This window comes from Fusarium sambucinum, chromosome II (genome assembly GCF_050947815.1).
Source record: "Fusarium sambucinum isolate potato_lamoka chromosome II, whole genome shotgun sequence".
Lineage (NCBI taxonomy): Eukaryota > Fungi > Ascomycota > Sordariomycetes > Hypocreales > Nectriaceae > Fusarium > Fusarium sambucinum.
Genome location: NC_139293.1, coordinates 1,526,166 through 1,545,552, shown reverse-complemented (window position 1 = coordinate 1,545,552; position 19,387 = coordinate 1,526,166). Strand labels below are relative to the sequence as shown.

The 19,387-nt window shown below is 49.1% G+C and overlaps 7 protein-coding genes across 7 annotated transcripts; 3 read left to right on the top strand and 4 right to left on the bottom strand.

The window, feature by feature from the left end:
• Nucleotides 1-156: 156 nt before the first annotated feature.
• FSST1_007297 (uncharacterized protein) lies at nucleotides 157-1,481 on the bottom strand (the record flags this gene model as incomplete). The annotated part of the gene is made up of 2 exons (XM_083224066.1): nucleotides 157-663; nucleotides 714-1,481. 2 exons carry the CDS (start codon nucleotides 1,479-1,481, stop codon nucleotides 157-159), a joined length of 1,275 nt encoding a protein of 424 aa, XP_083083258.1.
• A 1,082-nt stretch (nucleotides 1,482-2,563) lies between these two features.
• Nucleotides 2,564-3,606, bottom strand: FSST1_007296 (ribosome biogenesis protein BRX1; the record flags this gene model as incomplete). Its single annotated transcript, XM_083224065.1, has 3 exons — nucleotides 2,564-3,153; nucleotides 3,205-3,422; nucleotides 3,485-3,606. 3 exons carry the CDS (start codon nucleotides 3,604-3,606, stop codon nucleotides 2,564-2,566), a joined length of 930 nt encoding a protein of 309 aa, XP_083083257.1.
• An 897-nt stretch (nucleotides 3,607-4,503) lies between these two features.
• FSST1_007295 (ras family-domain-containing protein) lies at nucleotides 4,504-5,419 on the bottom strand (the record flags this gene model as incomplete). The annotated part of the gene is made up of 4 exons (XM_083224064.1): nucleotides 4,504-4,637; nucleotides 4,690-4,770; nucleotides 4,836-5,238; nucleotides 5,399-5,419. The coding sequence occupies 4 exons, from the start codon at nucleotides 5,417-5,419 to the stop codon at nucleotides 4,504-4,506; spliced, it is 639 nt and encodes a 212-aa protein (XP_083083256.1).
• Nucleotides 5,420-7,272: 1,853 nt separating this feature from the next.
• On the top strand, nucleotides 7,273-11,274 carry FSST1_007294 (chromo domain-containing protein; the record flags this gene model as incomplete). Its single annotated transcript, XM_083224063.1, has 1 exon — nucleotides 7,273-11,274. One exon carries the CDS (start codon nucleotides 7,273-7,275, stop codon nucleotides 11,272-11,274), a length of 4,002 nt encoding a protein of 1,333 aa, XP_083083255.1.
• Nucleotides 11,275-11,439: 165 nt separating this feature from the next.
• Nucleotides 11,440-12,627, bottom strand: FSST1_007293 (peroxisomal membrane anchor protein conserved region-domain-containing protein; the record flags this gene model as incomplete). Its single annotated transcript, XM_083224062.1, has 2 exons — nucleotides 11,440-12,225; nucleotides 12,274-12,627. The coding sequence occupies 2 exons, from the start codon at nucleotides 12,625-12,627 to the stop codon at nucleotides 11,440-11,442; spliced, it is 1,140 nt and encodes a 379-aa protein (XP_083083254.1).
• A 1,685-nt stretch (nucleotides 12,628-14,312) lies between these two features.
• FSST1_007292 (PAPA-1-like conserved region-domain-containing protein) lies at nucleotides 14,313-15,579 on the top strand (the record flags this gene model as incomplete). Its single annotated transcript, XM_083224060.1, has 3 exons — nucleotides 14,313-15,141; nucleotides 15,192-15,298; nucleotides 15,352-15,579. 3 exons carry the CDS (start codon nucleotides 14,313-14,315, stop codon nucleotides 15,577-15,579), a joined length of 1,164 nt encoding a protein of 387 aa, XP_083083253.1.
• A 1,634-nt stretch (nucleotides 15,580-17,213) lies between these two features.
• Nucleotides 17,214-19,001, top strand: FSST1_007291 (uncharacterized protein; the record flags this gene model as incomplete). The annotated part of the gene is made up of 1 exon (XM_083223859.1): nucleotides 17,214-19,001. One exon carries the CDS (start codon nucleotides 17,214-17,216, stop codon nucleotides 18,999-19,001), a length of 1,788 nt encoding a protein of 595 aa, XP_083083252.1.
• Between the last annotated feature and the right edge of the window lie 386 nt (nucleotides 19,002-19,387).

Here is a 19,387-nt window from a genome sequence, read left to right as displayed (position 1 = left end):
ACATCCTATTTTTGCTGTCTACTGCGTTTTTAAAGCGATAGGTCTCACAAAATAGTCTCGAGACGGGATGAAAACATGGCACAGCCTTCTGAACTTGTCTATCTACATCTAGGCGGTAGCTGAAATTTTATCCACAGCACACCCAGTTGGCGAAGCTCAAGCCAATGATACCATATATCTACCTTCAGCCCAAGGTTGTCGCAGAATGTCATCCAGGTGAGATCCATCGTCTCCTCGAGGCGAATAGTGAGACCATGATCGCAACATCCGGGCTCCTCCTGGCAACGCTCCATCGGGGCTAGCATCGCCCCCGAACTTGGCACGCTCTGCATCACGTTCATCATCCCAGTCTAAGACGCCTCCTAATCCGTCTAGGGGCAGAGTAGGCATATTGGATGACCACTGTCGCTCATCTAAAACACATTGTGTGGATACGGAGATGGATTCTTGATCAAAAGTGAGGTTCGGCTGCAAAAAATGAGCCTCTGTAATCAGGCGTTTCCGGGGGTAGCTGTAGATATTCTCGAACAAATGCATGAGGTCTTTGGGGCCGAGTTTGCAGTACGTCTTTACAATCCGACCCCATCGACTCTGGTCTCGCCAGCCTCTCACGAGTGAGCCAGGTCTGTCGGCAACGTCATACAGATAAGAGTCGCATCCCTCCTGTGAACAACGTCAGTACGTGCTACAGAAACCTGTTGCTGTAAACTCACGTCTTCATCTTGACCAGGGTCAAGTCGAGGGCAGAGATAGTGCAAGACAACATCCTTCATAGTCTCGACCAAGTCCATGAGCTCGACGAGCTCGCTTGTGGAATACATTCGAAGTTGACTGAGTCGCACATCATCCACACCTGGTTCGGGAAGACCAACACGGGGTCGTGGAAACTCTCCATGAAAGTAAAAGCCATAGAGCCACCATCGATACATGGCCCTGCGAAATCTCTCTGCTTCGTGTCCTCGAAGGTGTCGACAGTTCTCAGGTTCATGATACCATCTCATCTGTGGAAACCTAGCTTGCCACTTCAACACAAGTGAGCAGTAGCCGAGAAGCGGCTTCAAGTCACACTCCGACAGAACAACCGTTTTGAGAGGCTGAACGAGGGGTATAGTGGGCTTTCCAGGCTTGTTGAGAGTGATGAACCCGTTCACGGCATCGTCTACCACGACGGGTTTACGTGGGGCTAGGATTGTTCCAGTGTCTCCAAGGAACCGCTTGAATATGACTTTACGCGGCGCATATAGACCACTACGGCAGTCCAGGTCTTCGATTGAGGCTGTATAAATCTGAAGAAGTTCGTCAAAAGGACTGAACTCCCGAATAAGAACAGGGAGTAGTATCGAGGCCTTTTTCTTGCTGAATAGTTCATGAAATGTGCTATGAGTGGCGCAGAGGTTGAAAACGCCGTCCAGGTCCAACTGGTGATATATATCCAGGAGTATTTCGTTAGGAAGCTCAGTGAGCAAGTTGACTGTGGACATCTTGAATGCCATATCTAGAGGGTAACGTAAAATCAAGCCTCCAAGCTTCAGAGCACAAAAATGGTCGATCCAGGAGTCTGCCTCCAAGTGGCATAAACTGACTCACTAATATCGACCCTTTGGCTTGAGCAGCCAAGATTCCTAATACGTTGAGGATGTTTAAACGCAGTATGTGGCCGATGTTATGTCTTGAGATAAAAGTTGTTGATGTGCGGTTAAGTATAATATTTCGAAGGTCAGGAGGAGATCAAGAGATGAAGAGAAAGTATCCCAATAGTATAAACAGGGACGATGCTCCCCTATGACCGTATTTATACAGAAACTTAATGGAGAAGCAAATAAAATAATATAATGTCTGCTAAAACTGGTTAGAATGTAGGTGACGCGACAACGATATAGCGAATAACTGACCTAATAGGCTTCGCATTATGCTATTTAGGGGTGGGTATATGGACGCACAGAATAAATATTTGGTGATTCTTAAAGAAGCCGGTTTGGTAGAAGCTTTCTGGTTATTCTTTGGCTTGTGATTGAATTTGATGAATACTGAATTAAGAGCGGTTTGACTCTATGTCGCTTCGTAGGACTTCACAGTTGAGTCACTCAAAGCGTCAATGATACGGGGCTTATTGTCCAGCCACCCCGGCGCTGGGGCTTGTAACAACAATACGGATGCACTCAGGCATCAATTTCTGAATAGATGAATATCTCATGGCTGTGATGAAATACAATGATCATCTGCATAGGTATTCACCAAAACATTGAGAACAGAATGATGAGATGGCAAGGGGGTCATTAGCACATATATACGATACTGGAGGCAGGTCGCGTGTACTAACAGCCGGACTTATTCCGAGCGGGTTAATTGATAATGCGATCAGGTACATGTACATAGCATCAAGGCCACGAAAGGAAAAGGACGACAAGATAGAACCGACGGTCTGATTGATGCAAGTGAACTAGATTGTAAATTCTTTTGGCAAATAGCAGCGCAGTATGACCTTAAACTCCAACACCCCGTCCCGGTGTTTACAGACCCAATGGAACAAGCCAGTAAATATTATCGACAGGTATCAAATAGTCTAGGCAAACAGCATCTTTGTATCCAGGTCGCTCTTGGCGGGACGCTGACCACCAGCAGATCGCAATCCCAGATCACCCTTCCTGACCCGTCTCTCGACTATCTGCTCGGCGCGAGCGTTGTGTCGTGAGGCCTTCGTCCTTCGGAGGTCGGCGCGAACCTGGTTTGGTGACACGAACTCCTTGTTCTCGTAAATGATGGGTCCGCCAAAAGAGCCCTCTTGAATCACAATGGGTGTCATGACAAATCGGGGACCGATCTCGACTAGGTTGATGTCGGTGTCTGGCTTTCCGGACCGAGACTTGGACTTGAACTCCTCATCCTCTTCCTCTCCCTCCTTCGCTGCCGCCTCGACCTCGTTGATCTGGTAGTTACGGACCCAAATCTTGCCATCGACAAAGCTGAATCCCATAACGTGGTCGATAAAGGGCTTAGATTTTCGGGTACCTTCGGGGACTCCAAAGGTGTGAAGGAAGAGCTCCTTGATCAATCGCAGATGAGGGTGCTTGTCAAAAGCACCGTCAAAAGAGAGTACGGGTCGCGAGCCCTTGAGGCAGTTGCCGGTGAAGTGGAGTTCCTCCATTGTGTGCACTGTTCCTTGTTAGCGACTGACAGAAGTGTTGTCTTGCATTTTTCTCTTACAGTTCTGAAGGTGGAACTTGATGGTAGGACCATTGGGGACCTTGCTAAGCCAGACGTAGAGATCCTTTCCCTTCCTTGCCTCGAAAAACAGGACGTTGTTGCAGTTGTAAAGCTCGGCAAGCTCGTTCAGTTCGTAAAGCTTGGTCTTTGAGTCGAACTTTGCATCCTTGCGGCTATGAGGGAGCATCGATGCAATGTCATTGAGAAGATGGCGGTGTCTATACAACAGTCGCAATGTCAGTAGGATGCGCTTCGGGTTCGCAATCTGCAAGATCCTTACCGGTAGGTGACACCTCTGGAGGAAAGGATCAGAACCCGCTGCTTGTTCTTCTTCATGCCATTGCTGGGCGCTTCAGCCTTGGGAGTGCTGGTCTTGGAGATGGACTTGTATACGGCAGCCATTTTGAGTGCTTTTCGACTTTGCGATTGTTGTCGGTTGTCGGAAAAAGCTGTCGTAGACCTGGTGATGTTTAACTGGACAAGGCTTTGCGACGCGGCGGGCAATTTTCCTAAAAAAAAAAATTGGTCGGCCAAGATTCGATAAGAACTCAGAGTTGGCGATAAGAGAAAGTGGGGGTACACGAGTGGGGCCGCGACACCGCCCAAATTCAGCTCAGACAGTCCTGGATCCTTGACAGAAGTCGAAACAAAACCTAGCCAGGGGCGAATTTGAAGGACAGGCAATAACACACGCGCACTCGGCGAGATACTCATAAAGCTTGGGGTGACAGATCAAGGATGCTGCGTAGATCAATCCGTATGTCGCAAACCAATATTGAGTCACTGTGTAGATTGTGAATTATCTACACTTTAACAAGGCCTATACTACAGACAGCATGTGACGAGAATGCCCCGCTGTTGACATAAGATGGACCCTGAGAACGAGCCAAGCACTAACAAGTCAATCCATTTCATGTTGAACCGCAAGCTCGCATCCGTCCTGATCAGCATGACGTGGAGACGTACAGAGATTGTGGCGTCTGACTCGGACAGGGCCAAAAGTAATGCTGTGTCGTGCAGCCAGGGCGAACATTATAAAGAATTCATTCAGCTACGTTAAGATGACCATATCGCAGCGATCGTTGGACGCATCAACCCCAAGACAACCATCATGACAAGAAAATAAGAACAAAGGAAAGCCGAAGTAACCGCGCCTCCTGATATCAAAAAAAGACGTATCACGATTCCTCGCCTCCTCCACTCTCGTTTGGCGAGGAGCATTTTCGGGGACAAACGAGACGCCAGGTATCCCAAACCCCCAGAGCCCTATATCAGTCTGCAAACGGTTCCGCAAAGAATTTAACAGCACTTTCCACCCTTGGAAGCATCGTCATCGGCGGGCTTGCTGAGCGAAATGTTGGTGCCCGCACCTATGGTGGCCTGGGCGCTATCGCCGCTGTCGAGGGCCTTGCTAGAAACAATGCGATAAATTTCTGAGCCAATTGTTAGTTTTGAAATTGAAATGCCATGAGAGAAATGACGAACCAGTCAAAATGTTCTGGAATGCAAGCTCGACGTTGCTAGCATCGAGGGCGGATGTCTCGATAAAGGACAGGTGGTTCTCGCCTACAGATGTGTCAATTAAACGGCCTCCCCTTTATTTTATCAAATTTATCCTGGGTAATGCGTACTGGCAAAGGACTTGGCCTCCTCGGTGGGAACGGCTCTCAGGTGTCGCAAATCGCTCTTGTTTCCGACCAGCATGATGACAATGTTGGCATCAGCATGATCTCGCAGCTCCTTGAGCCATCGTGTGACGTTCTCGTAGGTCTGGTGCTTGCTAATATCGTAGACGAGGAGAGCGCCGACGGCACCTCGATAGTAAGCGGAAGTAATGGCGCGGTATCGCTCTTGTCCAGCGGTATCCCAAATCTGGGCCTTGATCGTCTTGGAGTCGACCTGAATTGATCTAGTGGCGAACTCGACACCGATGGTCGACTTGGAGTCGAGGTTGAACTCGTTGCGGGTGAATCGACTGAGAAGGTTGGACTTTCCGACTCCAGAGTCTCCGATCAAGACAACTGTAGGTTCACACTGTCAGTAACAAGCAATTGCAAGCTTCGGGCCAGGCATGGCCTGGAAAGGTAGGAATGACGGCACCTTTGAAGAGGAACTGCAAAGGGGCCCACTGGTCAGCAACTGGCGGGACATGGAAGGGCTACCTAGGTAAGGCAGGGAGGGAGGCGAGACGTACATCATACTCGTCGTTGGCCATGGCTGCGATATTGTAGCTTGGGATGGGGTTTTATTAGGGTCGGGTTCGAGGATGGAGGTGATGAAGGTGAAAGTGAGTGCGCTACGAGAAAGACAAGTCGACGTCGTTGAGGTGTGGGATGTGGAGAGGGAGAGAATGCGCGGCTCTGGCGATAGGCGGTTGTTTGTACCTTTTCCAATCCCCGTGCCGAGGGGTAAAAGCCTGAACTGACCAGCCAGCCCAGTGCTGTTATGCCTCTGTCCGCTAAGGGGGGTTAGGGTCAAGCGCCGGCTCTTTGTTAGTGGAGTGGAAGCTAGGAGGTAGGTACCTACCCAGCAGTGGGTAGCACCCACTAAGGCCAGATAGCTAATCTAACCTATGCTGCGAACAACACTACGAGGTTCCAATATTATCAAATTCAAGGGAATGCAACCTGTCCACTAAAAACGGCTGCCTGTGCTCTTACTCGGTTGCTGATTTGAAGCTAGAGTGGCTTGGAAAATAGGCAACAAAGAATAGTTCCGAGTGATGTGGACAATGGTCAGCGACCGAATCCGGACATCTGCTAAAACAAGAGGTATCGACTACTAATGATGGCATGATGTATTTGAAAGTGCATCCATTGATTGTGCTTTGTCTAGACTGGCTGGGCATGTCTCTGATAGCTGATCACTGACCGCTTGCAGCTACCTACCCAGACATCCATCCATCTACTTTTGTTTGGTTGCATATCATAATGTTTTGCTCTTAATGCACATGCTCAGGGCCACATACGCACGTCCTGTACCTCTTTCTGACCAACACAACTCTCTACTAGAGTCACAATCGCTTAACAGCCAACTACATCATCTCAATCAACCAAGGATATCATGATATTGACAAGGTAGATGCTTTGTTGAGATTTTGCATCCTGTAAACTTGCGATTAGGCGATATTTTTTTGTTCCTCATGTACAGTAACGGATCGCTAAATTTACTGGAGCGAGATCATGTCAGGGCGTCCGTTTGTACGGTGATGTCTATTTTTAATAGGCGAATGTATCGGTAAACATTCGTTCTATAATGGATTGGACGCCATCAAGAAGATTCCATAGCTTAAAAGTACAAGGATGACGGCGTTGATGGTCTTCCAGGCTCCAGCAGATATGTTAGTCTAACTTCTAAAAATTAAAAACATTTGGCTGTTGATAGCTTCGGGGTGAATATTAGAATGGATGACAGTTGGTTGAAAAGTCCGCCCAAACTCGATTCTCAGATATCAAAGGTGAAGTGATCAAACTCGCACAATAGCATGACTTGAAGGGTCTCGTAAACCCCCTGGACTGAGCGTCACAGGAAGCGGATACGCAAGGATATTTCATGTTGCTTGCCATTTATGTATAATAGCAAACATGTCCAACAAGGCGTTCGGTGATACTGGGCCATGCAGGGTAGGCAAGACCGGCGCTAGGCAGTCACGTGCTTTCGCGGATAGCTACTTTCGTTTCCACCAAAGACACGCGCCAAGGAGACGCTACAGAACCCCCCCACTGGAAACAAAGATCACAGCTTTGTTTTCTCAAACATTCATGCAACCTGACACTGTTTCATTCTATTTTCTTATTAATTTCCGGTGGGAATAATAATCGTCGAACCGGGCACTCAAGAGAGAAAGAAAATAGATTAAAAATCCGCTGCCGTGATCCACTGGGCTCAGTCACATTAAAACCTACCGCCTCCCCTAGTGAGCATCTTCAAATATCCACATCCTATTGTTGCTAACACCACTACAGGCGAGTGACAACAGAGTTGGCCCGACTGTGGCTCACCAGGCGGATGCACGCCCAAGTATTATCCTCCATGCCGTCCACGCTTGGCGTATGATAATCATCAGCCATGAGACAGCCATTTGACGATGATGTCGTCATGAAGGACTCTGACGACGAGTCAATAGCGTCGACTATCAGGACTGAACATGGTCCTGAAGAAGAATTTTTCGTCTCTGGGGTTCTGGCGGTATGGGAAGTCGAAGGAAGCCCACGGTACCTAATCAAGTGGGAGGGCTATGATTTGTCCGAAGCCACCTGGGAACCCCGAGAGAATTTGAACCAGGTTATCATTGAAGAGTGGGAGGAAACAAAGGGACAACCAGGTTTTGATCTGTACCAAGGAATCCGAGATTGGAAGAAAGCATGGAAGGCTGCTTACAACCAAAAGCTCAAGCGCCACAATGAGAGAAATCGACAGCGAACGCTTCGAGGAAAGAAGACCCATTCATTCCAGTACATGAAAGGGTCTTTGGAATGGGTCAATGGATTTCCAGATGGGGATGACTTCAGTGTATCTGCGGTATCGAGCCCATCCGTCGCAGACGGCGATTCGGATGCTGTAGTGGGACAACCTCTTCGACCCTTGCCTGAAAAACGGAAACCTCCAGGCGCCAGCCCAAGCGACGATCATCCACCTAGTAACAGCCGCCGCAACAGTACATCATCTGCTTCCAAGTTATCGCTTGTACGGACGGATTCCACCGCTTCTTCGACCAGTCACAGTCACACGCAAGTGACACGGGAACGTTTAAACAATGGCTCTACAGCAAACAAAACCACAAATAAAAAACCAGCGCCCAAGAGCCATATCCTTCCGAAACCCAGCCGCTCTGTATTGACGAAACGTACCGACGCTAGAACAGGCCGGGTGCAACTGACAGCTCGCAAGACTCAACCCTCAGAAGCCTTTACTGGCAATGTGTTTGCGGGAGGGAAAGAAAGAAAACCGCGCGCGACTCTTGTCGAAGTCGTAAAGGACCCTACCAAAAAACCCAAACTGTTCGGCGGCCTACGGCTTACAGGAATTCTCGAAAAGCAAGGCCGCAATCGAGACGGCGCTGCCCCATCAAAGATGCCCTCCAACCTCATCTCTTTAAACCCAGCAGAGCGGAATGGACAGGCACTGAACATCCCAAATCCTGGAGCTGTTACAAATGGCAGCCCAACAGGCGATAGCGTCAAACGTGTTCGCCACAATGACAATTTATCTAAAGCTGAAGGCCAGCAGCCACAGACGACCAAGCCCAAGAAGTCGATCAGCTGGGGCACGGTCGAAAAGACAACTTTCCAAGAACCGAACGAGTTTGTCAGGGAGCATAGTCTCTTTGTGCGTGAGGATACTGCCCCTCAGGAGGTTCCGTGGGTCGTGAAGGAAGAATGGCCTATTGATGCACTGCCAGCCGAAAGCTCTCCTTCAAACCCACCCATCCAGCCAAAGGTCTCCAGCGTTCAACCAAGCATACCAAACGATCGGTTCCGTGGGAACGATTATGTATCGATTGATTTACGAGATGCGAGTCCTTCGAATAGAACAATCGCCATGGATGTCCAGTTCGGTCCAGGCACCCGCGAGATAATACCAGTGAGCTTTCAGAGACGTGAGCCCCAGAACGAACTACCTTGGCCTGCGATATTTGAGAATATGCCCACGTTGGTGTTTACACACACTTGCATGGTTCAGGACTTTCTGTCTCAGGAGCCCGTTCTGATCGCCGACAAGTTAGGCAATGGCCTGATGGTAAGTAATGGTGGCGGAAATGGCCTGGGTGCTGTTGCGAACTGGCTTCGGATTAGATCACTGGGTGCTCTCCTTTATCGACATGATTTATGCATACTTGTGTGTATGCAGTCGCTAGCGCAAGCCCAGGCGGCAACAGCTGTTGAGTCTCATTCACTGCAGTATTATCTATTTCGACCAGCTCCTCACTTTACCACCCGCTCGCTTGCTCCAATCGCACTCCCAGAAGGTCTCGATACTGGAAATCTACTGCCAAAAACGGCATTGGCGGTCTTTGATCGCATGCTGGGATTCAAGTATGAGCAGCTATTGACAGAGGAGGCCTTTGCGAAACCCTCTAACAAGCACACATTCTTTCTTGCGTTTCCAGGGGATACTTTAGAAGACGCCAAGTTTCTGTGCCTATGGCTTCGGAACTACAACCCGAAGTGCAGAATCCTCTCTAGCTTCTTCCCTGGACATTGGCAGACCTTTCTGCGGCTAGAGCATGGAGCGGTCCTCATCCACGAGGAAGCGATATGGTCTATCCGATTGTTTCCCCACGTCAATAAGTTGCTCTACCCATCAAGCAAGTTCAATTTCGTACTCTTTTCGAAATCCCTGCAGCCTTCACCCATGTATCCCTCACTCGCGCAGCCATGTAGAGTTGGAGATGTGACATTGCAGCTTCTCGGCGTACAGAGAAGGGCTGCACTACTGGTAACACCTAGTTTTGTCGTGTCACAGCCACAACAGATTTGGAATTTCTTTAAGTGGTATTGGAAGGCTTGGTCCAACGCTCGCAGTCAATTTACGCTTGTCGTCAGCGCTGGCTTTGTTAGCTGGCTTCGCGAGGTAGCCATTGAAAAAGAGAATAACTGGTCACGTTTGCCCACCAAAACCGCTCGGGATGACCAAAAAGCTAGGGTTACTCAGGAACTTGAAGCGTTGCAGAAGACAAAAGAATGCGTTCGAAGACTTCAAGACATGGCAAGTGAAGAGCAGCCTGGAATCATTATGTGTCCAGAAATGATCGATAACAATGACGAGCAGAGTCTGGTCAATTGGTTCGGATGGTGGTCTGTAGTGAATTTGGATCGATATCGGAGGTTCACCGTTATTGGATCCAGCACAACGGATCTCGGGAGACTTATGCACCGCACTACCAGACCCGATTTCATTGCGTCAACCGTCACTGAGCACCAAGAACTCGAGCGAGCTGACGCACTTCCAATGCCCCTGCAGCCAAAACAGGTTGCTGAACGAGAAGCACAATGGAGATTCAAGATGGTTCCTGACGACACCAGTGTGTGCTTGGAAGAAATTTTGAGCAGCATATCTGACGGACAACCGAAATTCTTGTGGGAACCACTTTACAAGTACCCTCTTGCCTACTGGGACGAACCGGCACCTGAACTAGGCGTGCATTCTGACGACTTTAAAACTTACAGCGATTGGTTTCGATCGTTCAAAGATCAAATAGCACGCCATTCTCAGAAGACAGCTATTGCCTTATGTTATACGGCGGAGGGGAAATCGAGTCATTATGGAGCACTGGAAGATGCCAGAAAAAGGCGACGACCGTGGATTGCTATATACAGGCCTTTTCAACTTCACATATCACATTGGAATGAAGCAGAGCTCATCATCTGGGACCCTCTCGCGCAGAACCCCCCCCGGGACCACCCAATCTTCTACGAGGGAGATTTGATTGAAGCACAGCGGATAATGATACAACGACTTCGTGGAGAGCGCGACATGTTGCCACTTAAGAACATCTGGATTGGAGGGTGGGATACTGACGGGCCACCCTCGATTGGACCCCTTGATATGACACTCCAACATTTGGAGAGGTTACTTTCGGATTGGAAGAATAGTGTTCCCATACCTGTACTAGCCATGGAGAATAAGGGATGGAAATGGGTGATTAGAGGACATGCGCCTCCCCAGTCGCGGCCACGGCCACGGCGTCGCTCTAGTTCTTTTTCTTCGGAACCAATGGATCTTGATTCTGCATCAGAAGCTAGTGACATGGCAGATGAAGAGCCAAAAATGGGTTTTCAACCTCCTCGAGCGAAACATCCGAACGGGAAAATGATCCATAACAGGTTCTTCCAGCATTGCAGACATGAAGAGAATCGTAGGGCCCCAAAAGGCTCCATGGAGTACCGGTTTGAACCAACGATGGAATGGTACAAGCGTCAGGCTCAGGAAGGAAGTGGATTTGAGCACATCAATTTCATGTCGTGGCAGGATGTTTTTGCGAAGTACAAGATCGAGGACCCTAAGAAGGTTCAAGATGATAAGGTTCAAGGTGAAAAGGTCCGGGGTGACGTGAGACGTGATGGCTAGAGTCACAAAACGAGTGTTTGATACCAGGATGAATGCGTATGGGTATATTGGCTGGGTCATGTACGAAGTATATTTGAGGTGTCACCGTTAGGATCTACCTAAGGAGAGATACATTACAGATTAGGAAGCTTTGCTACATGGACTAATAAATTCAATAGTCATAACTCATCGTGCTGAAGTCGGGAAGTTTCTCGTGCTTAGCAGGACACCCTTGACACGTCGAATGCTATCCCTCACCTTGCGAATCTCATCGTCAGGCTCAGGCTTGCGCGAACGGCCGTACAGATCATAACCATTGCTCTGCTCAGGGTAGGCAGTGTAGGTCAAGGTGTCAAGATCATCCCGCAACACATGAACAGCACTCTTGATCTTGTCCATTCCCTCACTTTGAGAACGATATTCATCTTTGAGCCCAGAAAGAGTCTTGTTGAGACTAGCGAGCTGGTTTGTGTTGTGCTTGGCAGCCGAGTCGTGACCGGAAGAGCCTTTAAGCGCTGTTACGGAGCTTATGGGGAATGTGGTCTGCGTGCCCATGTCTCGATGGAACATCTCTGTAGGGTCTTCCACATCACTCTCATCCTCAACTGTGGCAGCAGATTTCTTTGGTGGGACTTCGGAGACAGTCTTTTCGAGCTTTGCAACCAGCGCATCGAGCTTCTTGGAGGTTAGGTCGTGGAACTCTGTACGGGCTTCGGCCTGACTGTCAACCATAGGCCGAATGACGTAGCGACTTGTACCGTAGACAAGAGTAGAGAGACCGGTCACAGCATAGAGGGCGTTGAAGAGTCGCTCCTTCGTGACAAGAGGAGGAGGACGGGGAGCTTTGGCGAGGAATTCGGGGTATGTTACAATTGGAGGGCGGTCGGTTGTTGGTTGGGGAGCTGGTGATGGGGGAAGAGTTTCGGTAGGTGTTGGTGCATTGGAGCTGGTTGTTTCTGAACTAGTGGACGGCTACGTCTATTAGTAAATGACTTTGCATCAATGTGAACAAGTACAAACCTCGTCTTGTGTTGTAGAGTCGCCCTCGCCCAGAAGCGCCTGTATTCCCGCTTCGTCGATTCCTTTTGACCTGAGGAACTCAACCTTTTCCTCATAAGGCGCGTCGCGCACAGCATCGTTCTCAAGGAAGCGGCGCGCAACTTCGAGTTTGTCTTGATCGTCGGGCTTATCATCCGTCGCACTTTCTGGTTGTGCTGTCTCTTCCGCTGTAGTTACGGCTGCCGGCGCATCGACCTCTGATGTTGATGTGCTTGTGGACGGCGTTGACACCGGCTCGGTGGTTTGACTATCGGTTTCGTCTGACTGCGCCTTCTGCCAGCTTGGGATAGTGGGATTGGAATCTGAGTCGCTCATCTTGAACAAGGCTGCGCAAGTGATTAGGAACGGCTGAAAGGTAGACGAGTTGGAGGAAGTTGGGATTAAGATGAGAGGGAAGACGGTTTATCGATGCCGTCTCCGAGGTGCAGACACATGCCTCGGTACTCCTACCGATAACGGTGGACCACTGTCTAGGTCCGGGGTTCGTTGTGGGGAGACGACGTCTTTAATGAGGATGCGGTAGTGCACCGTCTGTTACCGTAGCCCAAAACGGAAATTGGACGGTCTATTGGACCTACTTGGTAGTTAACGGTAGCCTGGCTCGAACGCGCATTCACTTGAGAACATCAATTCCAGGCAATATCTCAGAAGACAACCACCTATAACTCCCGGAACCCCGGTTGAACGTCTTGAAACCTCATCAAACAAGGCGAACATCAAAGGTCGTCCCTGGAGTTCCATTCAAAACGCTGGAGACGCGCGATCAAGCTTCTGCGCCAGAAACTCTGCGCCATCATCTCCTATCCTATCAGCCAATCTCAACGCGCGCCGGACAATCCGATCACCAGCTGTCAGTGGTCATATCAACAGCGTGTAACGGCGCTCGCCTCACGAGACTTATCCTAACCGTCACAGTAAACGGGAGTTCAGTGTCGGCCAGCTGACGAACTGGGGGTGTCTTTTGCCTTTGCGATAAGGATTGCGCTCTCTCTTGTCAGAAGAACAGCGATTGGAACCGCCGGAAGCCGATTTGCAAACTTTGGCATTTAAAAAAAAACAAATCAACACCCGTGTGACAGAGGCAATCGACCTCTTTGCAAGATGTGAGTTGTAGGGTTTCCTTTGGCTTCGTCTCCCCTTGTTTTCTTGGTCGCATCATTCAGTATAGCACTACACTATACAACATCACCATCATCAGCTCCAGCCCAGTCCAGCACAGTCCTGACTTTGTTTATCAACTTCATTTGTGTATAAACTTCTCCCGTCCACTCCCCCTTTTATGTAGCTTGGTGGCTGTGGCTATTGTGCTTGTTTCTGGACCGATGATCACTAGATAGCCACGTGCATCTAGTATGTTCGGTCGTACGAATCCCTGATTCACAAGCGAGAGGTCTCACGTATAGGATCTGTCTGCCCGCCTTAACTATTTGTAGGCGATACGGCTTGACTTTCGCTTGGCATGGCATAGCATAAGTCATATTAATTGGTCGTCTGCAAACCTTCACTTCAGCCTTGCATCCTGCAACTTTATGTTGTATGTCACCAATGAAGGGTCGTAAAGTCTTCACCTACCTTGCCTGCCACGAACACTACATTATTACATACATCTATCCTTAGACACGGCAGTTGCCACCAACATCAGCGCCGCATTTGCCCTTGCCCATATCTTTGTCTTGTCGCGACCGTGTCTTGACCTACCAATCAATTCGTTGGTTTGCGCCTCAACCCCAACGATTTGAGCTTATTTCATTCAGCCTTGCCACCAAACGACCTTTCCTAAACTTGCCCCTTCAATCACTTTACCTTGCTGTGTGATACAGCTCGCTGTTTACGCTTCACTCCGTCCACTTGCATTTATTGTTCCGGAAGCCTGGGACCCTCGATATTTTCTTTTGACACACGAATAACACAAAACTCATTCCTGTTCTTCGCTGTATTATCTGCTCTTCAGCCTTTAACTCCGTCCACATTCTCAGTCGCGAGCGCGACTATCTGACATCATGAGCTCTCGCCCACGTCGCTCGGCAGCCGCCAAGGCGAACGAAACGATTTCCGTCCATGCCAGATTGGCTGACTCTCCAGAAAGAAGCGAAAGAAGCATGTCGTCACGACGATCTGGTCGCGCCTCAGGCATGTCTGTCTCGAGAGACGACCATTCTTCACCAGGAGGCGATCGCCATTTGAGCTTGACCGTAAAGCTTCCATCCAACAAACTTCGACAAGCTACACGAGGAGACCGTGGCTTCGAGGGCGGTGAGATTGTGTCGGGAAAACGAAATCGCGGGGCCAAGAAGAGCTACGTTGTTGACTCAAGTCCTGACGAGGACGAGGAGGAAGAAGAGGAAGCAGAAATCGAGGTGGAGGAAGATGATGACGATGATATGGATGTTGATGCTGAAGGTGACGTTGAAATGGACTTAGCTCCTCCGACCATCACCGTCTCCAAACCAGTCCGATCAAAGCCAGCACCCAGGGCATCAGCCGCCAAAATCATCCAGGATGACGATGATGACGATGACGATGAGCTTAGTGATCCGGCCGATAGCGACATGGGTGATGAGACCATGGGCTTTGGAGATGAGACTATGGCCGACGATGGCGACGAGGACGCCGAAGGGGAAGAAATCGAGGTTGCCGGCCCAGAAGTTGACGACGACGAGGATGAGGAAGATGACGAAGAAGATGACGAGGGTGAAGAGGGCGAGGATGACGAAGACGAAGACGACGATGGCAACCCAGACGAGTCCATTGACCTCACGAAGATGACAAAACGTCAACGAGCTCGTTTCGAAGACGAGAAGGAGCATCAGTATATGAAGCTGTCCGATGGTGAGTGATTCGATAGTTTGCACGTGGCTGAAACTAATCACCATTTGCAGAGGTTCAAGCCAAGAAGGTTTTCACGGCCGAAGAGCTGTCTATGCGCCGCCAAGAAATGGCCCGGCGTCGACGCAATCTGAGTGAAAAGCGAAATGAGGAAGTAAAGGTACAAAACGTAGACTGGAAGAGAAACAAGTGCAAAAGCTAACATTACTGCAGATGGAAACTATCAACAAGCTGCTCAAGAAACAGGCCCCCAAGGTCAACCGCAAAGCCGCCGCTTCGGGCGAGGAAGCCAACAAGCCAGACCCAGTTTTCATCCGATGGGTCAGCAACAAGAGCGGCGTGCGGGTTGCAGTGACTGAAGAGATGCTTGATAGCCCGGCCGGTCAGGTTTTTGGTCCTCCAAAACTGCAACCCGGCAAAATGGTACAAGAGGTTGCCTAAGATCACACTCGACGAGGGGAACTAGTGAGGATGATTTTCATTGCTAAACATATAAATCAGTAAAGATTGGAGGACCCAGTATATTGATCGATTCCTGGGGTTGGACATGCCTTGAATGTGGAAAAGAAATCAAACTGGTTCCAAGGTGTTTTTGTTTGTTACTCTTTACCAAACTCACAATAGATAATACTACTACCGCGATTTAGAAAAGTCTGTAATTGCTGGAGAGTGCCCTGGGCCATTTCGGCTGTGTTGGGAGTGTTACCAGACATAACAGGACCTTGTTTTTTCTGTTTGCATATACGGGCCTCAGTGCACTAGAATTAACCACTGGAAACATAAGAGATGAAAGTAGTAGGTCACTTTATGCTCCTTAGTATAGTTCTTAGACGACTCATTCTTATACCCTAAGACTTAGGAGTATCTAGTAGACGGGGTCTCGCAACTATTGCAACGTCCTCTTCAAGTCTGGTAGACTCTGAAATAGGGGCTGGAAGATTAGGCAAGGATAACTTGGGACTTTATGCTTTACGTAGACTCCAGGCTAACAAGGCAAATCTGCTCACAAAGTGCTCACAAGAATAACACCGAGAGATACAATCATGTGACCGATATGCCACAGTTTTTGTTCACGATGGGGCAGCCCCCCCAGGAGACGAAATTGGTAGGTCACTTTATGCTCCTTAGACTATAGCTCTTAGGCTACTTATTTTTATACCCTAAGATTTAGGACGCCAACTTTTCTGCTACCCAGTAGATATTGCACATCTTGCAGTACCCCCAATATGCAAGCCATTTGTTGTGGATGGCTCGAGCACTCGATTGATATGTAAGCTCTTTAACTTAGTATGCTGGCAGCCGCGAACTCCGAGACTGGAGTTCGCGGCTGCTTCTAGCTGTTTGTGTTGCCCCTGAGGTATCTACCAACAATACCCTCTTATGACGCGTAATTTGAAATGTTATTATGATATCCAGAGTGCTGCATAACGTGGCAATAATCGGTCTGACTCATTAGAAGTTTATTTAGATAATGGATGGGGTAAAACTACTATGCAACCAGCACCTCAACGCCACAGAGAGACAATACTTAGAAAAGTGATTGTTCTTGGACAGATGCATGATGAATAGAATGTAATAGAGACACCAAATGTAATAGTATGATTGTTCTGTTTTGGTATGCAGCTATATGCTGTAGTATAAAACCTCTTGCCTCCAAATTTTAACAACACCACTCATGCCGAGCTAACGATATTCCATCTCAAACCTTCCTAATATGTCGATATAACTTGTATATCACGAGTATACATCTCGATGGGTCCGAAAGGGCCCTTTTTTGAAGTTCTTGCGGAGGCGCTGCCAACTTTGCAGTTTTTGCTTTGCCAGCTGCCTGACACCTGCCGGTCCTTGAGATTCGGCTGATTTCTTATCACAGAAACTTAATCAAGAAGCAACAGGTATATAATAATCCACTGCCCCCCAATCTTTGCACTTTTCACCTTCCCGATTTCACCTCGCTTCGCAGCACAAACTTCTCCCCATCTTTACCAACTTCTAGCTATTATCACTCTTCACTCTTCACTGCTTGCTACAATACTTCAAAAGTATATCTATAAGCCAGTGGTCAACTCAGCATTATGTCTGGTAACACTCCCAACACTCCCAACACTCCACAGATGTTCCGCCCGGACTCCGGTGCCTCTCAGAGGCCTTCTGGCACTCCCGTGACGGTCAACACTGGTGCTCCGAACAACATGTACGGAGTGGGAGGCCCCTATGTCCGGTATCCCATCGGGACCAATGATCAGTCCAGCCCTACGAGAAACTATCAGGCCCAGGCTTTCAACGGCTGGATTCCGCTTGGTGTGCCACACTCAACCACGGCCTATGACCACCAACCTCAAACTCAGTTCAGCATGCCAGGTTCCAGCATGGGCGGTCAGGCCCGTCTCAACCCTACTGCTGCCACCTTCAACCATGATGTCTACACACCCTTCCCGCCGATGGGCATGATGCAAAACCCTCATCCGGTGCAAAACGATCATGTGATGCAAAACCATTATCCGATGCACAACTCTCATCTGGTGCAAAACGATCATCTGATGCAAAACCATTATCCGATGCACGACTCTCATCTGATGCAAAACCATTATCCGATGCACGACTCTCATCTGATGCAAAACCATTATCCGATGCACGACTCTCATCTGATGCAAAACCATTATCCGATGCAAAACCCTCATCCGATGCAAAACTCTCATCTGATGCAAAACCCTCATCCGATGCACAACCCTCATCTGATGCGAAATTCTCAGATGGCCCAGATGGGCATGATGCCGAACCCTCTTATGGGCATGCAACAGAGCTCCCTGCCCGAGCGTGTTGCCCCAAAGCCCAAGCGCGGTCGACCTTCCAAGCCTGGCAACGCTGCATCCAAACGCCTTAAGAAATCTGTCAACAACAGCGCCGCAGCCAAACTGGCGAATCGTCTAGAAGATGTTGCCCGTGGCGTGACACTTCCATTAGACGTCGCGAAGGACGTGGACATGACCCCCCGACCTCAGCCAAAACACTCGGCTACCGACTTCCTCAATAACCGTGGACAATATCCAATTGTCTCACGTGATGCACACAAGAACGAGGAAGTTGGCAATGCTTTGATTGATCACTTCGTGAAGGAGCTCCGAGATGAGAAGGAGGCCAAGCAGGCCAAGCAGGCCAAGCAGGCCAAGCAGGCCAAGCAGGCCAAGAACACAACGCCAACAGGCCAGGTCAATATCAAAAAGCAACGAAACCCCACAACAGCCAATGCTTTTAAGACTGGTGCTACTGACGCTTTCACTACCGGCGGTGAAGTTAGTGATCTCTTTAACATCGCCCGGCTTGCCTCCGAGCCTAACCAAACTGCTGCCGCCTCGCTCGACAATTCTCTGATTGATCCTGCTTTGGCAGCCATGGAGCAGCCCCTTGCTGCCACTGTCGAAGAGGATCCAAACGAGGAGTTTAAGTCGGTCTATGACGCACTGACAGAATTCCTTGCGCTGGGCAAATGCAGCGGCTCCCCCGACGAGCCCTCCGACTCCGACAAGGCTTCTCTCTTCGGCGAGTCCCCCTCGGACCTGGCAGGTTATGCTTCTTCTGATCCGACAGCTACCCCCTCGGACATGGCAGGGTCTGATGATCATCTCGGGGAATTTGATAACTACCTGAACAACAATGGGGATGTGTCGTCCTTCTTTTCAGGATACGTGCCCAATTGGGATGAACCATACCCAGACATGCCCCAGGCCAACTCTACTGGCACAACCATTACCACTACTGCTACAACTACTGCAGTCACCGAAAGTACTACGGGCGCCCAAAAGCGCAAGGCGAGCGATGATGACATTGCTGGGGCAAACAAGAAGACTCGCACTGAATCATAGGAATATGAAGTCGGACCCAGGATAGATATGGTACGGAGTCTAGGGAGTGCAGTGGTTTACCAAGGTGTATTTTAGTCAGCAGCCGCGATAGCCGACAGTCTGCGTCACTTGCTGGGGTAATGATAGGACAACGGTTTACTCTGTAATTTGAATAGTATGCACTTAATATCACGTCTTCCATACGAAACATGTTAAACCGGAGGTATAGACCAAGATAACCCACAAGGCACTAACTAGTGGAGACCACTGTTTTTGGCACAGCAGGTTTAACAAAACATGCCGGGTCCAGTTAGTGTATAAAAATAAATGACCTAAACTCATAGCCTAAATGTCATAAAGTGACCTAATAATTTCGTCCCTTATGCTTAAAGCGGCCAACTTTTCTG